The sequence below is a fragment of the Varanus komodoensis genome, unplaced genomic scaffold (assembly GCF_004798865.1).
Source record: "Varanus komodoensis strain SLA01 unplaced genomic scaffold, ASM479886v1 scaffold41, whole genome shotgun sequence".
Classification (NCBI taxonomy): Eukaryota; Metazoa; Chordata; class Lepidosauria; order Squamata; family Varanidae; genus Varanus; species Varanus komodoensis.
The window spans coordinates 6,662,132-6,682,004 of NW_025335954.1; the positions used below are offsets into that span (position 1 = coordinate 6,662,132).

Consider the following 19,873-nt stretch of genomic DNA (forward strand, 5'->3'; position numbering starts at 1 on the left):
GCCCTTGTACCTGGCAAAGCATAGGCATAATCTGATCAAACACAGTTCTGGTCAGTAATCATGTAGTCCTTTTGCAATAATACAAAAGGACTTATCCGCACATAGGTAACGGTGGCCAGACTATCTCCCATCTAGTTAAAAGTTACAGCTGGCATATCAGTCAAAACTGACAGAAGGCACTTAGAGTGACAGTGGTTACTTGAGATTCTGATGACAATACTGCATCAATAAGCACCTCCAGATTCTTTAGGCTAGAGGTGAATAAATTCCAGAGGCCCTCACTGAGGGACACACCCCATCTCTGCCAAAATTGCTATGGTGATGACAGAAAAAGTGGTGATTTTAGCAAGGACACAAGGCATGCAGAGAATGTGCACCTTATTTGCAAGTGGAATCTCCCTTCAGGGAAGACTGCTTTACTTGCAAATGAAGCTTGTGCTTTCTGCACACCCCTGCAGAATCAACTTGTTTTGGTTGCCACCGCTGCAGTAGCAAATCTGGCAGTGGGAGCAAGGTGATGCCAAATGTCCATAGGGGTCTGCATGTGACACTCGAGCCACATGTTCTTCACTCCTGTTTTAGGAGAGAGAGCAACCCTATTAGGCGGAACACCTTGCACGCAGGTGGAAAAAACTGTGGACATTATCTTATCCCATCTTCTTTAGGATAGCTATAGACTCACTGGAATCTGATGAAAATTGGAGATAAAGCTAGTTGACACCTACGCATCAATGCTGCCTCTGACCAAATCTCTGCCTGACCTCTCCCAGCTGCTTTAAATAGACATGAGAGAAAGAACAAAATTCTAAAGCATGAGTGCCAGGGGATTGGGCAATAGTCCTCCAATGCTTCTCTCTGGAAACAGTTATCCAAACAGGAGCAGACCTGCCAAGTGATGCCTTCCATATCCCTACTGCTACATCTTTCTTCCCCTATATTACTCCCCTCCACCCCACTGCCCTGACTTAACCATTGTCAATGCTATTGTCAACGAGATAAGAAAGCCTCACATTTCTATGGATAGTGCAGGGTAACTTCACTGAGGAAAAGTCTGCACAGTGTGGTGGTGTTGCTCCTCAGAAAGGCACTTCAGTCACAGAACATGGCATTCATGTAGTTCCTGAACAGCACACCATACCTGTCAGGGCTGGCCTAGGACTTCTGTCCTCTTGTGTAGCACCTGCTCACTTTAGTAGGGCTTAATAAAAGGAAGTGCTGTGGGTCATAGCTCTCTCCCACTCTGTTGTCTTTCCAATAGCTCCCATCAACCTCTGTCACCTGATGTGGTTGTCTTGCTTTGCCTCATGGTAGGGCTGCCTCTGGTGTTTAAGAAAATTGTGCTAATAAATTAGAGTTCTTTGCTAAATTAGTTCTTGCGGAAAGCAAGAGGCCTGTATGGATGAGGAGTTCATCTGCAGGCATGATGACTCTGCTTCAAGTGTTAGAAAGTAATTAAGAACTTAGGCTCCAGGGGACATTGATCAAAATTTAGCTCAGTGATGAAAAATGTAAAAGCATCCCCCTCTTAAAATTTCTAGTTTGTGTCCACATTGGCTTATGTGCCTTCACATAAGTGTGAGCTGGAATTGGTTAGAAAGCAAATTGTGTGAGAGTCTGACCCCTGTGGATCAGGCTTAAAGGGTAGTGCCCCCAGACAACTTCAGCTGGGCAAGCCTCCTTAAGAGAATAGCCATTGTTTAAGGTTGATATTTGTCAACATTGATTCCAGTGGGACTTGGATAAAAGGTGCACCTGGTATAGTTTTTCTCAAGAGTGTTAGATGTTTGCATATATAGCACTCTGCTTAGCCAGTTTCACCAACATGAAATTCATTGTCAAGTCATCTTCTCATTTAGCCTCTTGAGTAAAGAGGAAGATACAGAAGCAGTAGTGGCCTGAAATTGTTCATAGATTTCCCCTCCAGATTATGTTTATTGACTCCTCCATATATATTTTTTTCATTTTTAGAAAGGTCATTAGCAATGGAGGGCATTTAAAAAAATTCCCAAGAATTTTCTTACCAACCTTGATAAGCCCTTGGGTGCAGTCTTCATATTTTAGAGCTGCTAGTAATGCAGTGCTGCTCTGGCGAAGGAGGCACTTGCGCATCCCAATACTCCCCAAAGAAAGCCACCTCCTCACTGTTGTCACCAGGGATAACATAGTGACTCTTTCCTTTGCCACTTTAGGGTTAAGCCTTGCCTCCCTGCTTTTAAGAAAAGGCTCTTTCAACTGTTTAAAACCTTAAGTAGGACATTATTACATCTAAAAAGCCAAAATTACCCCTTTTAAGTTTTCTGTAAGAAGTTATCCTCAAAAGAGAACTGCAAGTAGGAAGCAGAGACTCATTTTGCTTTCTCTTAGAACTGAAGCACAGCCTCTGAAGTTTTGTTGTCTCCAGATCTGGCCAAGGCTCTTTTGCCCAAATTTGGAACCAAGCTGCCTGGCAGTTAGCTGCAGACACATTGAAGTATCTCGCCTCATTGACTGGAGCCTATTTTTATGCTAGTTTACCAGTGTAATATGAAGCTTTTTTGAACTTGCACAATTCAGTGAGATCTTGATATGTAAGAAGTCAGAACATTCAGCAACTAGGAGAACTCATCCTGCTGCTGATCACCTGGGATGGTAAGATACATACCTAGGAAAAGAAGAGAGAAAGCTTCTGAATATACATTAATATTAAGCCCAGTACATTTCAAATATAAATCCTCTTTCAGGAGTACTCTAAGGCACATCCAGCTTGAATGTTCAGTCTCCAGAATTGTAGAAAGATTATTTTTGCCAGCTGGGTTAGAGATCAAAGACTGCTGTTGATGATACCTCAGAATGCCCCTGCGAGAAGCTTACGTTTGAAATGTACTGAGCTTCATAAACACACTTTTGAGGGGGATCTGGAGTCTTCCTTCCTTGCACTGCACTTGGTGCCTTCTGACCATCCTGTTAATCCAGCCAACATACTTATTGAGGCCACGCCACTAATGTTCATTGAATCATGTGCGTCAGTCTTTGGTTTTTCAGAGTATTAAGCTTCTAGTCTCCATGGTTGTGTAGATGAGGTTGATTTCAAAGGCCTCATGATGCAGAAAAAACATTCGCCACGTGTATTCTGTGTTCAGACTTTGCGATTTCTAAGTTCATCTCTGAATGATGCTAGCAGCATCAAAGTTCATGGTGGCACCAGCTGCCTGGAACATTCATTTGGTAAGATGAAAATCACCTACCACACATGTCTTAACATTACAGAAGCCATGCTAAGAGTATGGGCCTTTTGGTCCACCATCACTTAATTCTGAAGTGATTTTCATGGAGGTCTTTTGCTGAACTAGATTCTTAAAGGTCTAGCTGTCTCTTACCACAAATAACCCTTTCCACTCTGTCTACCTGCAACTCTGTATGCTTCTACACTTTCATCTATCAAATCCTGCTGAAATTCAGAAGCAAAGGGGATTTTTGCACCTTTCTGTGCAAGCCATACTTCCTGGGTTTGACATTTTCTTATTTCTGAATTCAGCCCAAGTGGGTCTCGTAGAGTCACTGCTGGTATGAAATGCCACCTCCTTGTGGGAGACTATCAATTAGGCTACAATGTTTTGTGAAATTTTGGTAGCCTGTTTTCTTTTCATCTCATGATGAGGGTACAAATTCCACATCCTGAGCCATAAGAGATTTTGAAGGTAAAACATGCAGAGAACAGGATAGACACATTGCTTTGGAGAACTACTGAAGAATTATGCAACACAGAAGGCCCCCCTGTTGCAGCAGGCCTGCTTAAATGGTTGATCTATCCTGGGCAGATTAGAGAGGTAGTTCATCTCTTGTCAGATCAGCAAAGGATACCTAGACCTTGATGACAGGACATTTTTGCATTCATTTCTTTTCCTGCCAGGATGCCCTTGATCTGCACCTCTGCAGAACAGTTTACATTTAGAATTCTGTTTCTCAGTAGTCACTGAGCATCTATAATGGTGGTCATTCTACATATAAAGCAAACTGTATTTCCTGGAGCAGGCTGTAACACTCTTCTGCCTTCACATTGGTGCATTTGAGGGCCAGCAGCACTTGCTTACTCCCCAGAGTTGGCTCTTCTCAGTGTAGCTACTTGTGCTTGTTTGTCTGTTCTCCTAACACCAAACAGTACATTGCTGCCTTGAATGCTTAGCCATGCTGTGTCTTTCTAGCCCCTGGTGGCATTAACCACTGTGATCTTTGATGCAGAGGTAACCGGGATGGGCTCAGCCGGACTTCGGGCAGCCGACAGAGCAGCACGGAGAGTGAGATGAAGTCATTGGAGCCGCGGCCGTGGAGCAGCACAGACTCGGATGGTTCAGTCCGCAATCTGAGGCCTCCTGTCACAAAAGCTAGCAGCTTCAGTGGCATTTCCATCTTGACACGAGGAGACAGCATTGGTGGCATTGGCAAAGGAAGCGGTGCCAACAGGACTGTCAGGCCAGGTACCGCTTCTCTTTTTACTGCCCTCATTCAAGTAAATTGAGAGGAATTCCAAGGGCAATGGTGAGTCTGCTTTGAGGCAATCCTGGATTAAAACTGCTCCTTTACTAATAAAGAATCGGAAATTGCTTTCTGTGTCGCCAGAGAAATGCCTTATGAGCCTCAATACATGCCTTACTACATCTATCTAAATAAGAAGCAAAGACCAGAAGCCAATCTGAATGGGGGAATTACCACCAGTGAGTTAATGAATAAGCCATGTAGATGCTAGGAGACTTGGTAGCAATGAAGCCTTGGTAGCAGCACTAGCAGAAATGTGGTAGCAACACTGTCCTGCAAAACTGGCCTCAGTCTAGAAATGATCTAGACATCCCACAAAATGTCCAGGTCCTGGATGCGTACTAACTCTGCCCAGTGGGTGCAGTCATCTGCCACATGGGCCTCATGGCAAACTACCCGTTGAAACTGACCAGATTAGAAGTCACCTAATCTTAATGAAACTTCATTCACAGGCTATCTGTGGTGGTTCCACAATTCCTCTTTTCTAGCCATTATCCCTGCTTTGTTGAGGAGCTATGAAAAGGTTGCATAGCCCATCATCCTATAAATTATTCTACTATAGCATACATTGCAGATATACTTAAAACATTTGTATAAGCAAAGATGCAAGAGACAAAGCCAATAAACTAGAGTTCTGATTTTCTCAACACATTTCAGCTGGCTTCATCAGGAGGAATTTAATCAGGAACAACACACAGAACTGCATCTTTCTGAGGGGGGTCAGGTCTTGAAACATGACTGTATCCATGTCTGGGGAGACAGCTAGTGAGATATTAGAAGTCAACTGATGAGTTAACTGCTTTGATGAAGGTAGCCAACAACATCTTGGGGTTTTATGAAATTATACTTGCACTTTCTTGGCCTTACTTCCTCACTGTTTTCAAAAAGTTCCTAAGTTTGAGAATGTAAGATATAACACCCAGGACCTCTAATTTTCTCTTTCAGCCTCTAAGCATCTCATGTAGCATGCTTCTGAAAGCAGGTGCCCCATAAGTTCCCCAAAGTGCTGCTGTTAAATTTAGCATGTAGGCAACACTCAGCTTGATCTATGCACCTTCAATTTAATTCATTTAATGAATTTCTGCTGTCTCTGCTACCGAGCTGACTCCCTAAGTGGCAGTTTTCTCTCTCCAGCAGTTGATGCTGCTGTTGCTTCTTCCTTCTCACTTAACCCCATTTTTCTTGAATTACCTACAAGCAGATGAATTAAAAAAGAATAAACTGGTGTCAAGATACTCAGGGGGGGAACCTTTATTCTTTGAAAATCCAGTTCTATTTTTCCAACCCCTTGAGACAGCTTTTCTCTTTTTCAATCCTTTTTGACGGCTTTCCATTTTGCTCACACTTTTTCTACAAGCAGCCCAAACCAATGCTACTTCTATATTGGGTGCCAAATTAGTCCATAGAAATCAGTGAGAGGAAAAAGTCCATTGGCTCAAGTGAACTGTAGAATGAACCTGCCATCCCAGCATGGACCTTGTTCAGGATAACTAGACTACCTCTGGAATAAAAGAGAGTTTATAGTAGGCATTCACCATCAAGCAGCCTGGAGTTGCTTTCTTGTGGGCTTTAGTCCTATGAGTGAATTCAAATGGCAAGTTTATACAGATAATTTGTGTAAGGGAAAAAGATGTACAAATCATGTTAGTTTATCACATGCAGGTGTATTACAAGTATGTTGCTGTGCACATGTGCTGGGAAGCCCTGGCTACACATGGATTTGCAATACATGTTAAGTGCAATGAAATTGTAGATTTGCAAGGCCTAGGCATATAGCAAAACAGATGCTTTTCGTGTTGTCAAATTTGGAAGCATCCCCTCCATGTACTTCTAAGTGCCCTGCTTTTTGCATGGCTGTGTGTTATGCTTGCAGCAGCCCATGTGCAGGAAGGCAGCAACATGCATCAAGCCATGCTACAAGTCTACTCAGTGCTGGTGAATGCTGACTGAACTTACAGCAGCCACACTGGCCCATTGCATCCTGTTTTTCACCTGAGCAATGCCCTGCACAAGCAGCTTGCGATAGTCTTGGGTTCTTTGCCCTCAACATTAAGAATGACTGCCAAGGCAGTAATTGCAACAGAGGCTCTGCATAATTCCCCTGGATAGATAAGGAATTCAATCTGCAACCTCATTCTGAGGTTCTTTTAGTTCACAATTCAGTAGTAGCTATAGATTGCTCCCATCTAGAGGCAGCCCATAGGAGTGTAAGTCATGAGAATTGCCAAGCTTCCATATAGGCAGACTAGAATGGCTGTGGATCCTGGAAAGTTATTGAGAGATTCAGCCATCTTTCTCCTAAGACTGTAAGCGGGGAGGGATAATTTGCTTGCAAAACAAGTATTTCTTCACACTCATAATGGGGAAAACTATGCAAGAAGTCTACTGGAAATGAACAAATTAGTTACTGTTTCATGGGAGGCAGCTGGCCCGTGGCATGTTGAAGGATCAGCCAATGGAAGAGGTAGAGGGGAATGTAGTGGACATGCCATAGTTGGGCGGCAGAGCATGTATTTTCATGAAGAAGGTCCCAGGCTGAGAGCCTGGTATTGCTAGTTCATGTTGGGAACACTCCTGACTAGAAACCTGGAGTGCTACTGCCACTTAGTGTAGGCTGTGCTGAGCTAGATGGAACAGTGGGCTGGCCCAGTATAAGCTGTGGCTCTGAGTCCTTGGTGGCTAATAATGGGGATCACTCTCTTGGAAAAATTACCATAAAATGGTGGGAGCTCACAGTCGAGCTGTTGCATTCCCCTCTCTATCCCAAATTTTTGTTCTTTGTGATTCATATTAGGTGTGTTAAAACGTGACAGGGCTGGAAAAGCATTGTACAGGCAGTCCTGGGTTTATGAATGAGTTCCATTCCTGAGAAAATGGAAAACTGCCTTTAAGTTGAATTTGTATGTAAGTCGGATCACATATAGTTGGCTCTCCACATTAGCACAGGTTAGGGGTGCAGGGCATACATGAAAGTGGAAAAACCATGAATATCTTTAGAGCACCCTCCTGCCGAAACTCAGCAGTGCCTCTTTTTTGCAGCAAGAAAATGCCAGAGGGGCAGAAAAGCATGCTTTGGAGGCTTCCCTCGCTCCCCTTTCACTTCATCTCTTCCTCTATGGTAATGACCATTTCCTGCAGTATTTTTTTAAATTAACAGGCTTTATGGCAGCCATCACCAGTGCCACAGTCCTAATAGTGATTTGGTAGGACCAGTTCATTATCTCTCCATCTGCTTTTAAAATTTCTTGAATATATCTTTAATTAATCAACTCCCCCACCCCACCCCTTGGCAAAGAATTCTGTGCCAAGATCAATCTATGTGTATATTAAATTTGGCAAACATGCACTTCCTAGAGTTTGGTTTTTTGAATAATTTGGGGGTTGTTTTATTTTTTGCTAAGGGAGTAGAAAGAGAGAAAGACATAGAAGGGCTGAAGTCTTTCCACTAGGACAACCCTTTCTCACGACCTTGGCACTACAGCAGCTTCTCTAACTACTGTGAAATGTTGCTCCATCCCTCTCTGGCTTCTGATATGTTATCAGGCATTGCTGGTACCTTTAATCAGCCATATGACCTAGAGTAGGGGTGGGCAGAAAGTAGATGATCTGACATTTGAGAGTTAAATTAAAAATTTCTGAAGATCTCCTTCCTTCCCCCACTTGGTCTAGAGCAAGAATTTTGAACTAAACCCCCATCAACCCCAGCCAGCTGGGCCAGTAGAGAAGGATTATAGAGCTTAATTCTAAAACATCTTCAAGGCACCAGATTGTAAAAAGCTGGTCTAGAGTCAGTTCTGAAGGGTTGAGGGAGAGTGCACTCATGCACACATATTCTCAGGATGCCGAATTTAACATCAGCTATCAGATTTTCTGCACACATGGTGCTCTTGTGTCTCCTTATGCATTTTATATACAATTATAAATACAGTTATTATAAAATTATAATGCATAATTATACAGTCTCTTTGCTTTGTCATGTCAGAGTGGAATTGCAGTTTCCAGAGCCTCTTCCATTACTCTGCAGTGTTGCCTAGCCTTCTTTTTGTGTGCAAGGGAGGAGGATGCTTTTATAGATATACTAATTCTTCTTCTTGAGCTCATAAACAGGGATGTGTCAATAAAGGGGGTGGTAAACTGCAGCATCATGTCTACTCACTCACTTCTGCTTCCTACAGCAGTGAGGATGACTCATATGCTGCCATCCATGTATTCAGCCTGTTTATGATCTTCCTCCAGCTGAACTTCAAGGGCAGACACTCAGATGTCTTTGTTTATATCTCCTCCCTTTATTTCCTTCTCAGTAGTTGATTGTGAGCATGCCCTCCCACCCACCTCCTCTTTGTTTAAAGCAGGGGTCTCAAACTCAACTTACCTGGGGGCCGCTGGAAGTAGAGTCTGGGTGAGGCTGGGCCGCATCAAGTATCCCACCACCGCGGGGGTGGTGGGCCGCTCATCTGGAGGCCGGTCCGGGCACCGCCAGTGCTTTGAAGGCCGCAGGGCCCCTCCCCCATGCCCCACCCATCCCGGCAATTGGCCCGCGGGCCGCAAGTTTGAGACTCCTGGTTTAAAGTCTTTTAAGCTTAAAGTCCTGGACTTTCACGGATTCTCATGTGCTTAAAAAGCTGATGGTGTTGCACAAATATGTTAATGTTTCCTTCTTTGTTACTGCCCCTCACAACAATACCTGTGTATGGAGGTTTTCTTTGGCTTCTAGAGAAATATGATATGATATGATATGATATGATATGATATTGTAATGCAAGTTGTTACAAACACCAAGAAACTGCAGTGTGGTAGCCAAGATCAGAAACCATGAGCTGGGAATCTGCAAGCACTTGATGAGTTTCTATGGAATGACCAAGTATGAGTTAATTAATTAATGCATGGTTGGTTTTTCCTTTGCAACCCCTACCAACCATAGCTTAATTAACCCACTGGGGCTGCATGGGAGTGAGCATGTGAGCATGCAGGCAAGCTGCCTTTTTCGTGTCTACTTCTTTGCCTCAGATTTAGAAAGCAATCCAGGAGTACAATGTTCCTAGGTTGTTTGGAATGTTAGGTGTGAACCTGGATCTCTGGGCTGTCGAGAGGGAAGAACAACCTTCCGTCAGTGTGTTGTTAGATTAAAATTCTGGGTTGTTTCCCCCTTAAAAACCTAGAGTTTGAGGTTCACATATCATGCAAAACCATCCAGGAATTGGGCATTCAGGGGTTGTTTTATAAAACAACTGCAAATGAAACAGAGGCAGGAGAAAGGCAGCATGCTTGCACTGCAGCTCCAGTAACACATGCGTTGTCATTCTATGTTGTTGTTGTTGTATTGCATTCGTATTCCACCATTTTTTCTCTTGTGAGGACTCCAAGGCAGCTTACATAGCTCCATTTTATCCTTACAGTAACAGCCCTCTGAGGGGTGTTGGGCTGCAAGTCTGTGACTGGCCTGGAGTCACCCAGTGAGTTTCATAGCCAAGCAGCGACTAGAACGTGCATCTCCTGGGTTCCCAGTACAACACTCTAAACACCATACCACTGCAGTTCTACTGCAGACTGGGTCAATATTTTTTCCCTCACAAAAAGTCCTACTTAAGTACAAAGTATTACTAAGCTATTATATAATTGAATGCATTGAATTTTGGGAATTCTTATCACACAGCTTGAATTTCTTTTGGTACAGGATTTAGTCTGGGCAGTAGCATAGTGTAATAGAATAAAGCATGTACAATGAGACCTACTTCCTTGCCTAGGAACTGAATGAGTGCATTATTAGGAAAGAAATATTCTACAGCTGGCTATGAATATTCATCTGTTTACATTTTCAGGTCAAAGTGGATTTTGAGGGGTTAAAATTCTACTTCCAGGCCTTAATTATTGATAATGTTCACTTCTGTTTTGATACTGAGAAAAAGATATTGATGATATACAAGCATGCTTGTGTACTTTGTTGCTTGAACTGAAATCTTCTTTTCAAGTCACACAGGTTAATGACTTGGGAATAGACATTCTGTGACTGCACCATGTATGGCTAGCTTTGTTGAATGAGCTGAAGTAGGATCAGTTACTCAAGTCAAGCTTTGTCTTTTAAAAGCTGACTGCCATCAACCAAATGAGTTACAGACCAGTCCTAAGGCTTTGTGCTCCATCCCTGGAGCACATTCAAACTTTAAAAAAAAAATTGCCCTGGATTTAAGGAGTTCAGGATGGTGTAGCTGGTGTCTCTCCCTTCCAGCCCTGTTCTGCTCTTGCAAATATGAGGTAAGGCTGATGGGAGAGCGATCAGTCACCTAGTAGGGCTCATGGGTGACTTGGATGTTCTTCTTCCGAGGTATGCTTCCACATGTGACAGACCTGACCTGACCTGACCTCTGACCACGTGCTGATGCAGTATCCCCCACTGGCATTTCTGCTAATTAGGCCTTGCTTCCCCCTCAGTAATTTAGAGACCAGCTCCTGTATCAGTCATATGCTAGTAAAGAAAGGTTAGGCTTCCCAGGGTGGGACAGATTTAGCTGTATTACCTATTGTTAGCATCCTGCTTCGGCATCCTGGTTCCTACTTCTGCTGCAAAATCCACTCTGCAATATCTGTTTTTCCCCTGGAACACTGTCTGTTGAAGGGCTGGCAGTTTGAGACATAAGGCATTTCGATTGGAGGATGCCAACGTCTCCTTCATAGGTTAAGCTATATGAAATGTGAGACCCAAAACTACATATCTGGTACTTGGAGAAAACAGTAAAGTAGTGGTAGGGGTTTCCATATAATTCATGAACAGTGTCTCTTGCAGTTTGTTTCATTTTAATTGTATTTGTGTTGTTCCTCATCATGCATCTCATCTGTTGTTGGTTCTTCTGTGCCTTTTTTTCTCTTTTGCATGCCTGTCATATGCATGTGCATAGAACAAAAACATAGAACAAGATAAATGGTTAACTAATATAAATATTTTATATGTGAAGGCATGCAGCACCTTGCCATAATGGGTAAGAAAATTTGTTTGCTTCTTCTGGAGGTAGATGGAAAGGGACAGTGTTACTTGGGATAGATATGAGATGATTAAGGCCTTTTCATTCACACATTCATTGTCACATTATTCATGTATTGTACATTTGAAAAAGTAACTTGTGGACTATATAACACATAGTGTACATGCCATAAGGATACTCCCTGCACCATGTACTCATATACAAAAAACTTACCCATTGAAATCATCTCAGTGTCATGCATGAAGCAGTCCTTAGTTGGATAATGACTTTATGGGACAAAACTGAGAAATGAGGTCATTATTTGAACATTGTAAAATGGAGATGGCATCAACAGTTCTTGATAAAACCTGAGCAGTACAGCTTGAACAAATTAATCCTTAATATGACATGTTTTAGTGTTACAGCAAAACAGAATAATTACATCTTTTGTTAGTATTATTATTATCCTCTTATGCTCTTAATTTTATCTGCAAAATGGTCCAAATAGCCTTGTATGTGGACCTAGGAAATGTTAGTCCAGTGACTTATTTAAATGACTAAGCCTTTACATTGTATGAGATCCCTTCCCACCTGTCTGGGAAATGGTGATAACAGTAATTCTGTACCTTGCAGAGGGTCTGTGGGAGTAAAAAGCCAGCTAATGCCTGAAATTGCTCAGATGCAGCTATGATGATGGTCACACACTAGAAAGACTGAGAGAGAAAGATTTTTTTTTTGAAAGCCTGCCTGTAACTGCAGGGAAGGTGTTCAGGCTCCATTTGGCTATCATGTTAACCTTTTACAAATCTGGTGACAGAGGGAATAAATGGTATTAGAATGGCCATAGAAGAAATGCAAAGGAAGAGATCAACTCATTGGACCAATCTCCTGTCCCTTCTATGACCAGTATTGGCTTGGATGTGGTAGTTTGGGTTCAGACCCTTTCTCTGTTAAGGTCTCACTGGGTGGAGTTTGGGTAAGTCATTCATTCTTCTTAGGGGCACCACCTTTTCTTGACTACAGGCTGGATCAAATTGCTTATGTGGGGCTCTCTAAGTTTCCAAATTGAACATTCATGGTTAGCAGGTAACAGGATTTTTGTTGGGAGAACAAGCACTAGAACATGGTAAAACAATCACTTCAGAACAGGAGTACAAGAGAGCAAGCATTTAAAAACAAGACCTCTCTCATACTGAAATTTGTGTTTTTATTCTGTAGGATAAGTTATAGCATTGTTCTGAGAGTAAATACAGTTACAATACAAAGACAGAATGCCAGACAGGGGACACTTGGTTCTTTTCTGATCAAGTGAAATGGTTCTTGCACACATAACTGAGGCTCAAATTTTAGCTGAAAGACTTTGAGTTACATGGAATTCTTTGGGTGCAGGTGTTAATTAAGATGTTACATCTCTGGTTTGATAATGAACTGCTGATGTCTGACACTGGGGAGAAATCAGTTCACATAAAATCCAAGTGATTCCCCCTCCATTAAAGACAGAGAGGTGGGGAGGAAAACATTTCAGCTTGGAAACAAAAGAATTAAATTGCAAAGCATCTTTTCATCTCAGAATGGAACAGAAGTGCTTCTGAACCTTAACTTGTTTAAGTCAGTGGTTTAAGAAAAATTCTTGCATCAAATCAGTGAAAACAGTCAAGGTATAAACACTGTAGAATATACTTGGAACCAAAAGCATTTAATATTTATGTATATGAAGTGTGTATTTGGATCTATAAAACATAGTGCAATGTGAAATGGGACGTGAATATTTTGACACTGATGGGAAGCCATTGTGGGTTGATGTATTTCAATATATTGGAAGCCATTGAAAATAACTCACTGTCACACACAGAAAAAATATGCACTTGCCTGTATTATGAAAATATGCCAATTTTGGGGTTGTGTGTGCATGCACATGTGTGCACTGTTTTGTGTAGCTTCCTTCTTTTCGCACACCGCCCCCTCCTCCCCCAGTTCCATTGGGTGAAAATTCAGCTATTAGCTGTGCTGGCAGAAAGCAACATGTTTTTGTCTGTATTCCAGTGAGGGGTCATGCAAGGGGACTGTAGAAATGGTATCTTCCACAGCAGATAGTTAATCAGGGACTTGATGGAGTGGAATATTAGACAAGGGAGGAAGTAAAATAATAATCTTTTCTCAGTGAAATAAGAGAGATAGCTTGGAATGGCAAAATGCTTTTGTGTAAATATGACTTTTCTGGCAGCTATTGAAACTTCTTGAGGTGTATTTTAAGTGTATAAAACCTTCTCTTTCATCTGCAGAAGTCTTAAGTAAAATCGGAATATGCAGGATGTTGATGAATGTGTTTCTGTGCAAGACAATACTTTAAAGCAGCTCCCAATAACAATAAAATGCAAGCATCGATACAACAAAGGGAAATAGGCTGGTGAGATCCTATTTGCATAGGATGTCTTCCACCAAGGCTTAAATTCAGTCAGGACAGGGGGCTGAATTGTTGAGGAAGGGTCAGCCTTAATGAACAGCTAAGGGTGGGGAGGTGGGCTGAGCATGTGTGAAGTCATTTTTTCACATCTAGGATTACAGTCCAGGATGTGAACTTCAACAAATATTTTTTCTAGCCAGGCTCCAGCCCTGGCACCTCTTCTTTCAGAAATAAAGCATTATTTCATATTTCTCTGGTGCATTTTATTTCCCTCCTGAAGGTCTGTCGCTAAGTACCCCCGAAGCCTGTAACCAAGTCTCCTCTGCTCAGCCTGGCCGAGGCCTCTTGCCTTGTGCTGCTCAGCAGCCGCAGCCGCCGCAGCAGCCGCCGCCACTTCTGCCCACACCCCAGCAACAGCCAGCAATGAGTAATCACATCATATCACAGGTGAGTCACTGTTCGATGTCACTGTGTTCTGGAGAGTTCTTCCTCATGGTTTCTTAGCCAGGAAATAGAAGCTGAAGAGCTTTTGGAGCAGGAGTGCTCCTGTAGAGACCTAGAATGGTTTTATGAGTATGCAAACTGTCTCTATTAAACCACCCCCTTCTCTGTTACCCAGGTTGTTCTACAGAGTTGAGTCACAGTAGCAAAGCCTGGCTTCCCCACATATATATTGGGGGACGGGCATTTGAACCTGGCAGATCAGAAGGCAGATCGTAAGTATGCTAGGGTGGCTCTGCAGGGAAGCAGGAGCATCAGCTGTGGGGAGGTGCCTTACAGGTGGATGTAGTGGGGTGGAGGGGGAGCATACATTCTGCACCAAAAAAGTGGCTTTTGGTAACTGATCAAATTATTCAAGTTGGCTATACTAGGATCCTAGGAAGCTGCCTTTGACTGAGTCAGGATATTGATCAGGCCAGCATTCTCAAATCTGACTGGCAGCAGTGGCTCTCCAGGGTTTGAGGAGGAGTCTTCCTAGAGAATTCTACCTGGAGATGCTGGGAGTTGAATCTGGGAACTTCTGCATGCAAAACAGGGGCTCTAGCACTAAGTTGCAACATGCTAGCGACAGGGTAGGACAAGAAGTGGCCCTCCTTATCTATGAGAAGGCATACATTACTTCTTGCTGCCATCATGGATTTCAGCAAGCATTGGCCCTATGTTAAGTCTAGCTTTGTGGTTGTACATGCTGTAAACTTGTCTCTCCACAGTGAGGAAAGTGGAGATTTTTCAGGGTAACTATATAACTGCCCAAATTTTAATGTTTTTGTTTTTATGCAGTGTGGAGTAGTACTAGTTCACATTAATTTTTTAAATATCTCAATCTGGTGTACCGTAGTTGAGTCCTGCCCTGACATCTTGCCTCATGTTCAGCTGGCATCCTCAGACTTTTGCTTTGCAGGGAGTTCTAGGTATCAGCAGCTCAGGAAGCATATAGTTTGCAGAGATCACATACACTTAATGATCTGGCTTAGTCAAACATGTATTGGCTTAGTAACCCAAGATGTAAACAACACTTTTGCCTGTGTATGCAGCCCCCTTATTCCTCCCTTTATGCAAATTGCAATTAAACCAAGAAGTCTCTAACTATAATGTCTTGTTTTCTCCAAACTGGGGAAATTAGTTGCAGCTAAGCCATGGATTGAATTAATTTTAGGATCCTGGTTTGTTCTGAACCTAGCAACCAGGGTTTTCCTGGTTTGATTGAAATGGGAAGCTGTGGTTAATTGAAGACTTCTGTATTGCATTCAGATGTTCTGTGAAGGGAGGAGCAAAGTGACTGAGTGTGCAGGCAAAAGGATGGATTGTTCATATCTTAGCTGAAAGTATGATCACCCAAACACAGTCAGGCTGTTCTTCTCATTCTGAAAGAGTATGGTTGTGGTCTGTCTCCTCTGAATAATAGAAGAAGGACAAAGAAGCTTGGTAGTTTCATATGAGGTTCATGCTAAAGTGTCTTGCTTCTGGGGAGACGTGAGAGTTTGTTATGCACTTCTGCATGTGGGAATTGCCTGTACCAGCCACAGCATAATGACTGAGGTAGAACATCTGAGACCGTCCCAGGAGGCTCAGGCTCTTCTCCTGGGTGGCCTGTTTGTGTCTGGTTCTGTGCCCAGCTTCTTCCCTTTTCAGTTTCCTTTACTTGCCACAGAGAGCAGCAGCTCTCTGAAGTACTTGTTTAGGGAGCTTCTGCTTTTTGATGAACCTTATAAAATTCTTTCTAGCACAACCATATCAAGTCAGCTCTGGGATGGGCAGACTTGAGGCACGTGTGATCTGCTAGGGGTTTTTTCCTAGAACCCTGAAGTCCACTTATCAGAGCTAGGTATAAATTAATATGTGGGGACAGACAATGAATTATTTGCTGCACCCCATGAGCCATATGCTGGCATGTATGTGTAAATACATCTGAGTTGCTATAGATTAGGGATTCTAATATAAAACTCTCAAAGTGGGTCTCCACTTCGCAAAGACCTGGTCAAAGGACACCAATTTATGATCCCATTTTACTGGTGAGGAGCATTGGTATCAAAAGACAGGAGATTAGCAAAAGGCCTGCTAGCACAAGAAATATATATCTAGTTTTTAAAATTTCCATTTTACTTGTTCAGCTGCTGGGAGCCAAAGCCTTATTTATCTAGTACAGTTGCTGGTCTACTGCAGATACTCTTGAATGAAACTAATGACCTAGATCCATTCCAGGGCAAGTTTTGAAATGGACATTGGATTGATCACCATGTGGTATGGCCTTTGCTGAGAGATGGACAAAGGGGAAAGCAGCCAATTGATTCTTTTAGATGTCTTGGTGCTTTCAGTACTATCAACCAGGGGATCATTCTGGATAGACTAAATTGTATATACTCCTGCTCAGATGGCCATTTACAGAAGGTGGTGCTGTGGGATTATTGCTCTGCCTTGGCAAATATACCATGGCATTCCACAGGGCTCTGTAGTATCTCTTAGAATCATTAACATCTTCAGGAAATTTCTGGAGGAAGTTATCTGGAGTTGTGAACCAAGATGACACTTGGGTCTATTTCTACTTTTCATCAAATGCAGGAGAGGAAAAGGGTATGGATGAGGAACAATACATGGAGACTCAGTCCAGACAGTATGGCGGTACTATAAGTGGGTGGTTTGGCTAAGTGATAGCAAATATACCATGGAGGGGATAGATTTCCCACTAAAGGAGTGGGTTCTTATATTGGGGCTATGCTTGGATCAAGAATTAGCTCTAGAAGCACAGATGAACTTGGTGGTGTGGAGCATTCTGCATCCGCTTATGCTGATACACTGACTGTTTGGACAGAGACAGCCTAGCTATAGTTATCACACTCTTTATAACTTTATAGGAAGATAGTAACTCAAAACATGAGAGTTGTTCATTAATCTAAACAGGATAACTAAGAATAGAGTTGTAAAAGTCCTTGATAGATTGAAGAGTCCGGGTTTCACTCTCCTCATTCTAATGTAAATCTCATGTCTTGGCAATCTGTGCAGCACTTTCTAACCAGAACTAAATTTGCATTACTATTCTGACTGCAGTTTTATACACACTTACTTTGAAGTAAGATCCACTTAAACTCAATGGGACTTCTGAGTAGTAGAGATGCATTCTTACAGTATAAAGTAGCAATATATAGACTTGCACTCTTATGGTGGGTATATCTTCACACAGAAATTATATTCTTCAGCATGCTTATGAAAATGTTATTAACTTACTTTAGTAAAGCAGCAGTTGCAAGTATACTCAGCATTTGTGATGGTGTAGCAGCCTGGAGCTCCTGAAGTCACCTCAGAATATACAGTATATCATACTTTTTGTCATTTGGGAAAGCAGCAAAGAAATTAATTGAATGTGGAAACCTTGAAAATAGCAAACAAAAATGCTTTTATCTGGGATTTGAAACAGTATATAAACCTCATGTAATGTTATGCAGAAGAGAAATGAACAGTGGTTGAGAGAAGCTGAGAAAAGAAACCATCTTGTAATATAACCATGCAGTGGTAATAATTTGGATATTCTTTTACCCTTTATAATTCTGTTGAGGAACATAATATTACTTTATCACCTGACCTAGCCAGTGTCAATTTAGTGAATCCTTACTGGTTAGATTTCTGTCACACTTCATCTCAGGAAATAATCTTTCCCTGAAAATTATTCCCTATCTTAAGTATATTTGGTGTACAAAGGCTTGATAGAACCCTTCTCTCCTTTTCTTGTATCCTGGCCTTCCTGTGTTTAACTGGGAAAATAAAGAAGACAGTGGCATTTCTAAATCCAGTGCTTTTGTCTGGTCACATTCCTTGTGTGTTTGGGTGTTGAGTTGCATGGTCTTTTCTTGAGAGATCACAGACACATAAGGAGATGCCTGTCAGTTGTCTGCTGTTTTCTCTCCTGGTTTTTTGGTGTATCCCCAGAGTATTGTGGTATCTTCACCCATTTGGCTTTTTAACCCCCCTCTCCCCCCCCCCAAAAAAAGAAGTGAAATTAAATGAGCAATTTAGACAAATGGACTTCCATTTACCTTGGTGTAAATGAATGTGTTCCATCCCAACAAGTTTTCTATCTGCCATAAGCATAGAAGGAAGGCAGGGAGTGTTCTGCTGCTATGATCATGGCTGCTTTTAAAAATTTTCTTTTTGCAAAGCATAAGAACTAGCAAGATTGCTTGGGAAAAGGCATCTGCTTCCTGACCATTGTGGACATTCAGATGTCACTCTCCAGACTCAATTATTTAGACCCTGAGACTTTCTGGGCACCTGAACTTTTGCAGATCTGACTGTGATGGAATACATGGATATTTGTTGCATTTCAGATTCCTCAGGGATAAACTATCTGACATATTGCTATCCCCACTGTCTTTCTCTTGTGGCCAAGTATGTCCTGCTCCTTATTTTTTGCTTTCCTCTTAAAAGAAGTAGAGGGAAAAGCAAGAAAAAAGGGGTGTGGGAAAGAGGGTGAAACTCAGCAGCTGATGGTGTGTTTTCAGTCCTCTGTTCTATCTACATGTGCAATAACTAACCTTGTTCTACCTTTTCTTCTCCCTTCCTTTTTCTCCACCCCTTCCTTATGCCCGTGTCTTCCCTATCTTCCATCTTTCCCCCCTGCTCTGCTCTCAGCCGGTCCCAGCTCTGCAGCCCTCTCCACAGCCTGTTCAGTACTCTCCAAGCTCCTGCCCCCAAGTCCTCCTGCCGGTCTCTCCACCCCAGCAGTACAACATGGTATTAAAAAATCCAACTTCTTAGATCCTCTCTCTCTCTCTCTCTCTCTCTCTCTCTCTCTCTCTCTCTCTCTCTCTCTCTCTCTCTCTCTCTGCGCGTGCGCCTAGCATGTGTTTGTGCTTTTCTTAAGCTGAAAATTATTTTGTTGGCTACCCTGGGATTCCCTTGAAAGACAAAAAGGCAGAATATCAATATTGCAATGCTGCTAACTATCAATATTGCAATGCTGCTACTGTGACTTTGGGATCAGGATCTAGGTTAATGCTAACCACGCCTACTAACTTTGACTTCACTTCAAGAGGCCTTGAGAACACTTACTGATAATAATAGTGTATGCACAACTCTTGCTAATTTGTTGAGTGGGTTCCAGTTGTCTTTGCTCAGGGAGGCACACATTACACTGAAGGAGCAAACTGGGATGTAGCTTCATGAGAGTGTCACAGAGGTACTATGGGCCTGCAACACCCTATTCCCCATAACCATTGCTTTGAGATATTTTAGCTCCTGTGAGTCTTGTCTTCGCAAGATGAGCCCTCCCATCTTATTTCCACTGGTTGATGTTTTCTTGTTTTTAAATACCACCAGCATCCCACCATCAAAGTACCAGGGAAAGAACAGCAGGATGGCTGCCTTCCATCTGAGGCAAATCTCCCTGATTTGAGCAGGGATTCTCCCCACACCTCCTGCAACATACCAGTCTATTTTTGTGGAGTGGATTTTATAACAGTGATCCAGTTCACACTTGACACTGGGTCATTGTTATAAAACCTAAATT

The 19,873-nt window shown here is 42.4% G+C and overlaps 1 protein-coding gene across 16 annotated transcripts in view; it reads left to right on the forward strand.

The window, feature by feature from the left end:
- The window catches only part of R3HDM2 (R3H domain containing 2), a 168,177-nt gene that overhangs the window by 127,563 nt on the left and 20,741 nt on the right, over positions 1-19,873 (forward strand). For 12 of the 16 annotated variants that reach the window (XM_044443190.1, XM_044443189.1, XM_044443191.1 and 9 more), the window contains 3 exons: positions 4,219-4,454; positions 14,153-14,319; positions 18,997-19,098. In XM_044443190.1, coding sequence (XP_044299125.1) covers positions 4,219-4,454; positions 14,153-14,319; positions 18,997-19,098 — 505 coding nt within the window. The remainder of the gene's footprint in view (positions 1-4,218; positions 4,455-14,152; positions 14,320-18,996; positions 19,099-19,873) is intronic. The other 4 variants (XM_044443196.1, XM_044443200.1, XM_044443197.1 and 1 more) reach the window with 1 other exon arrangement.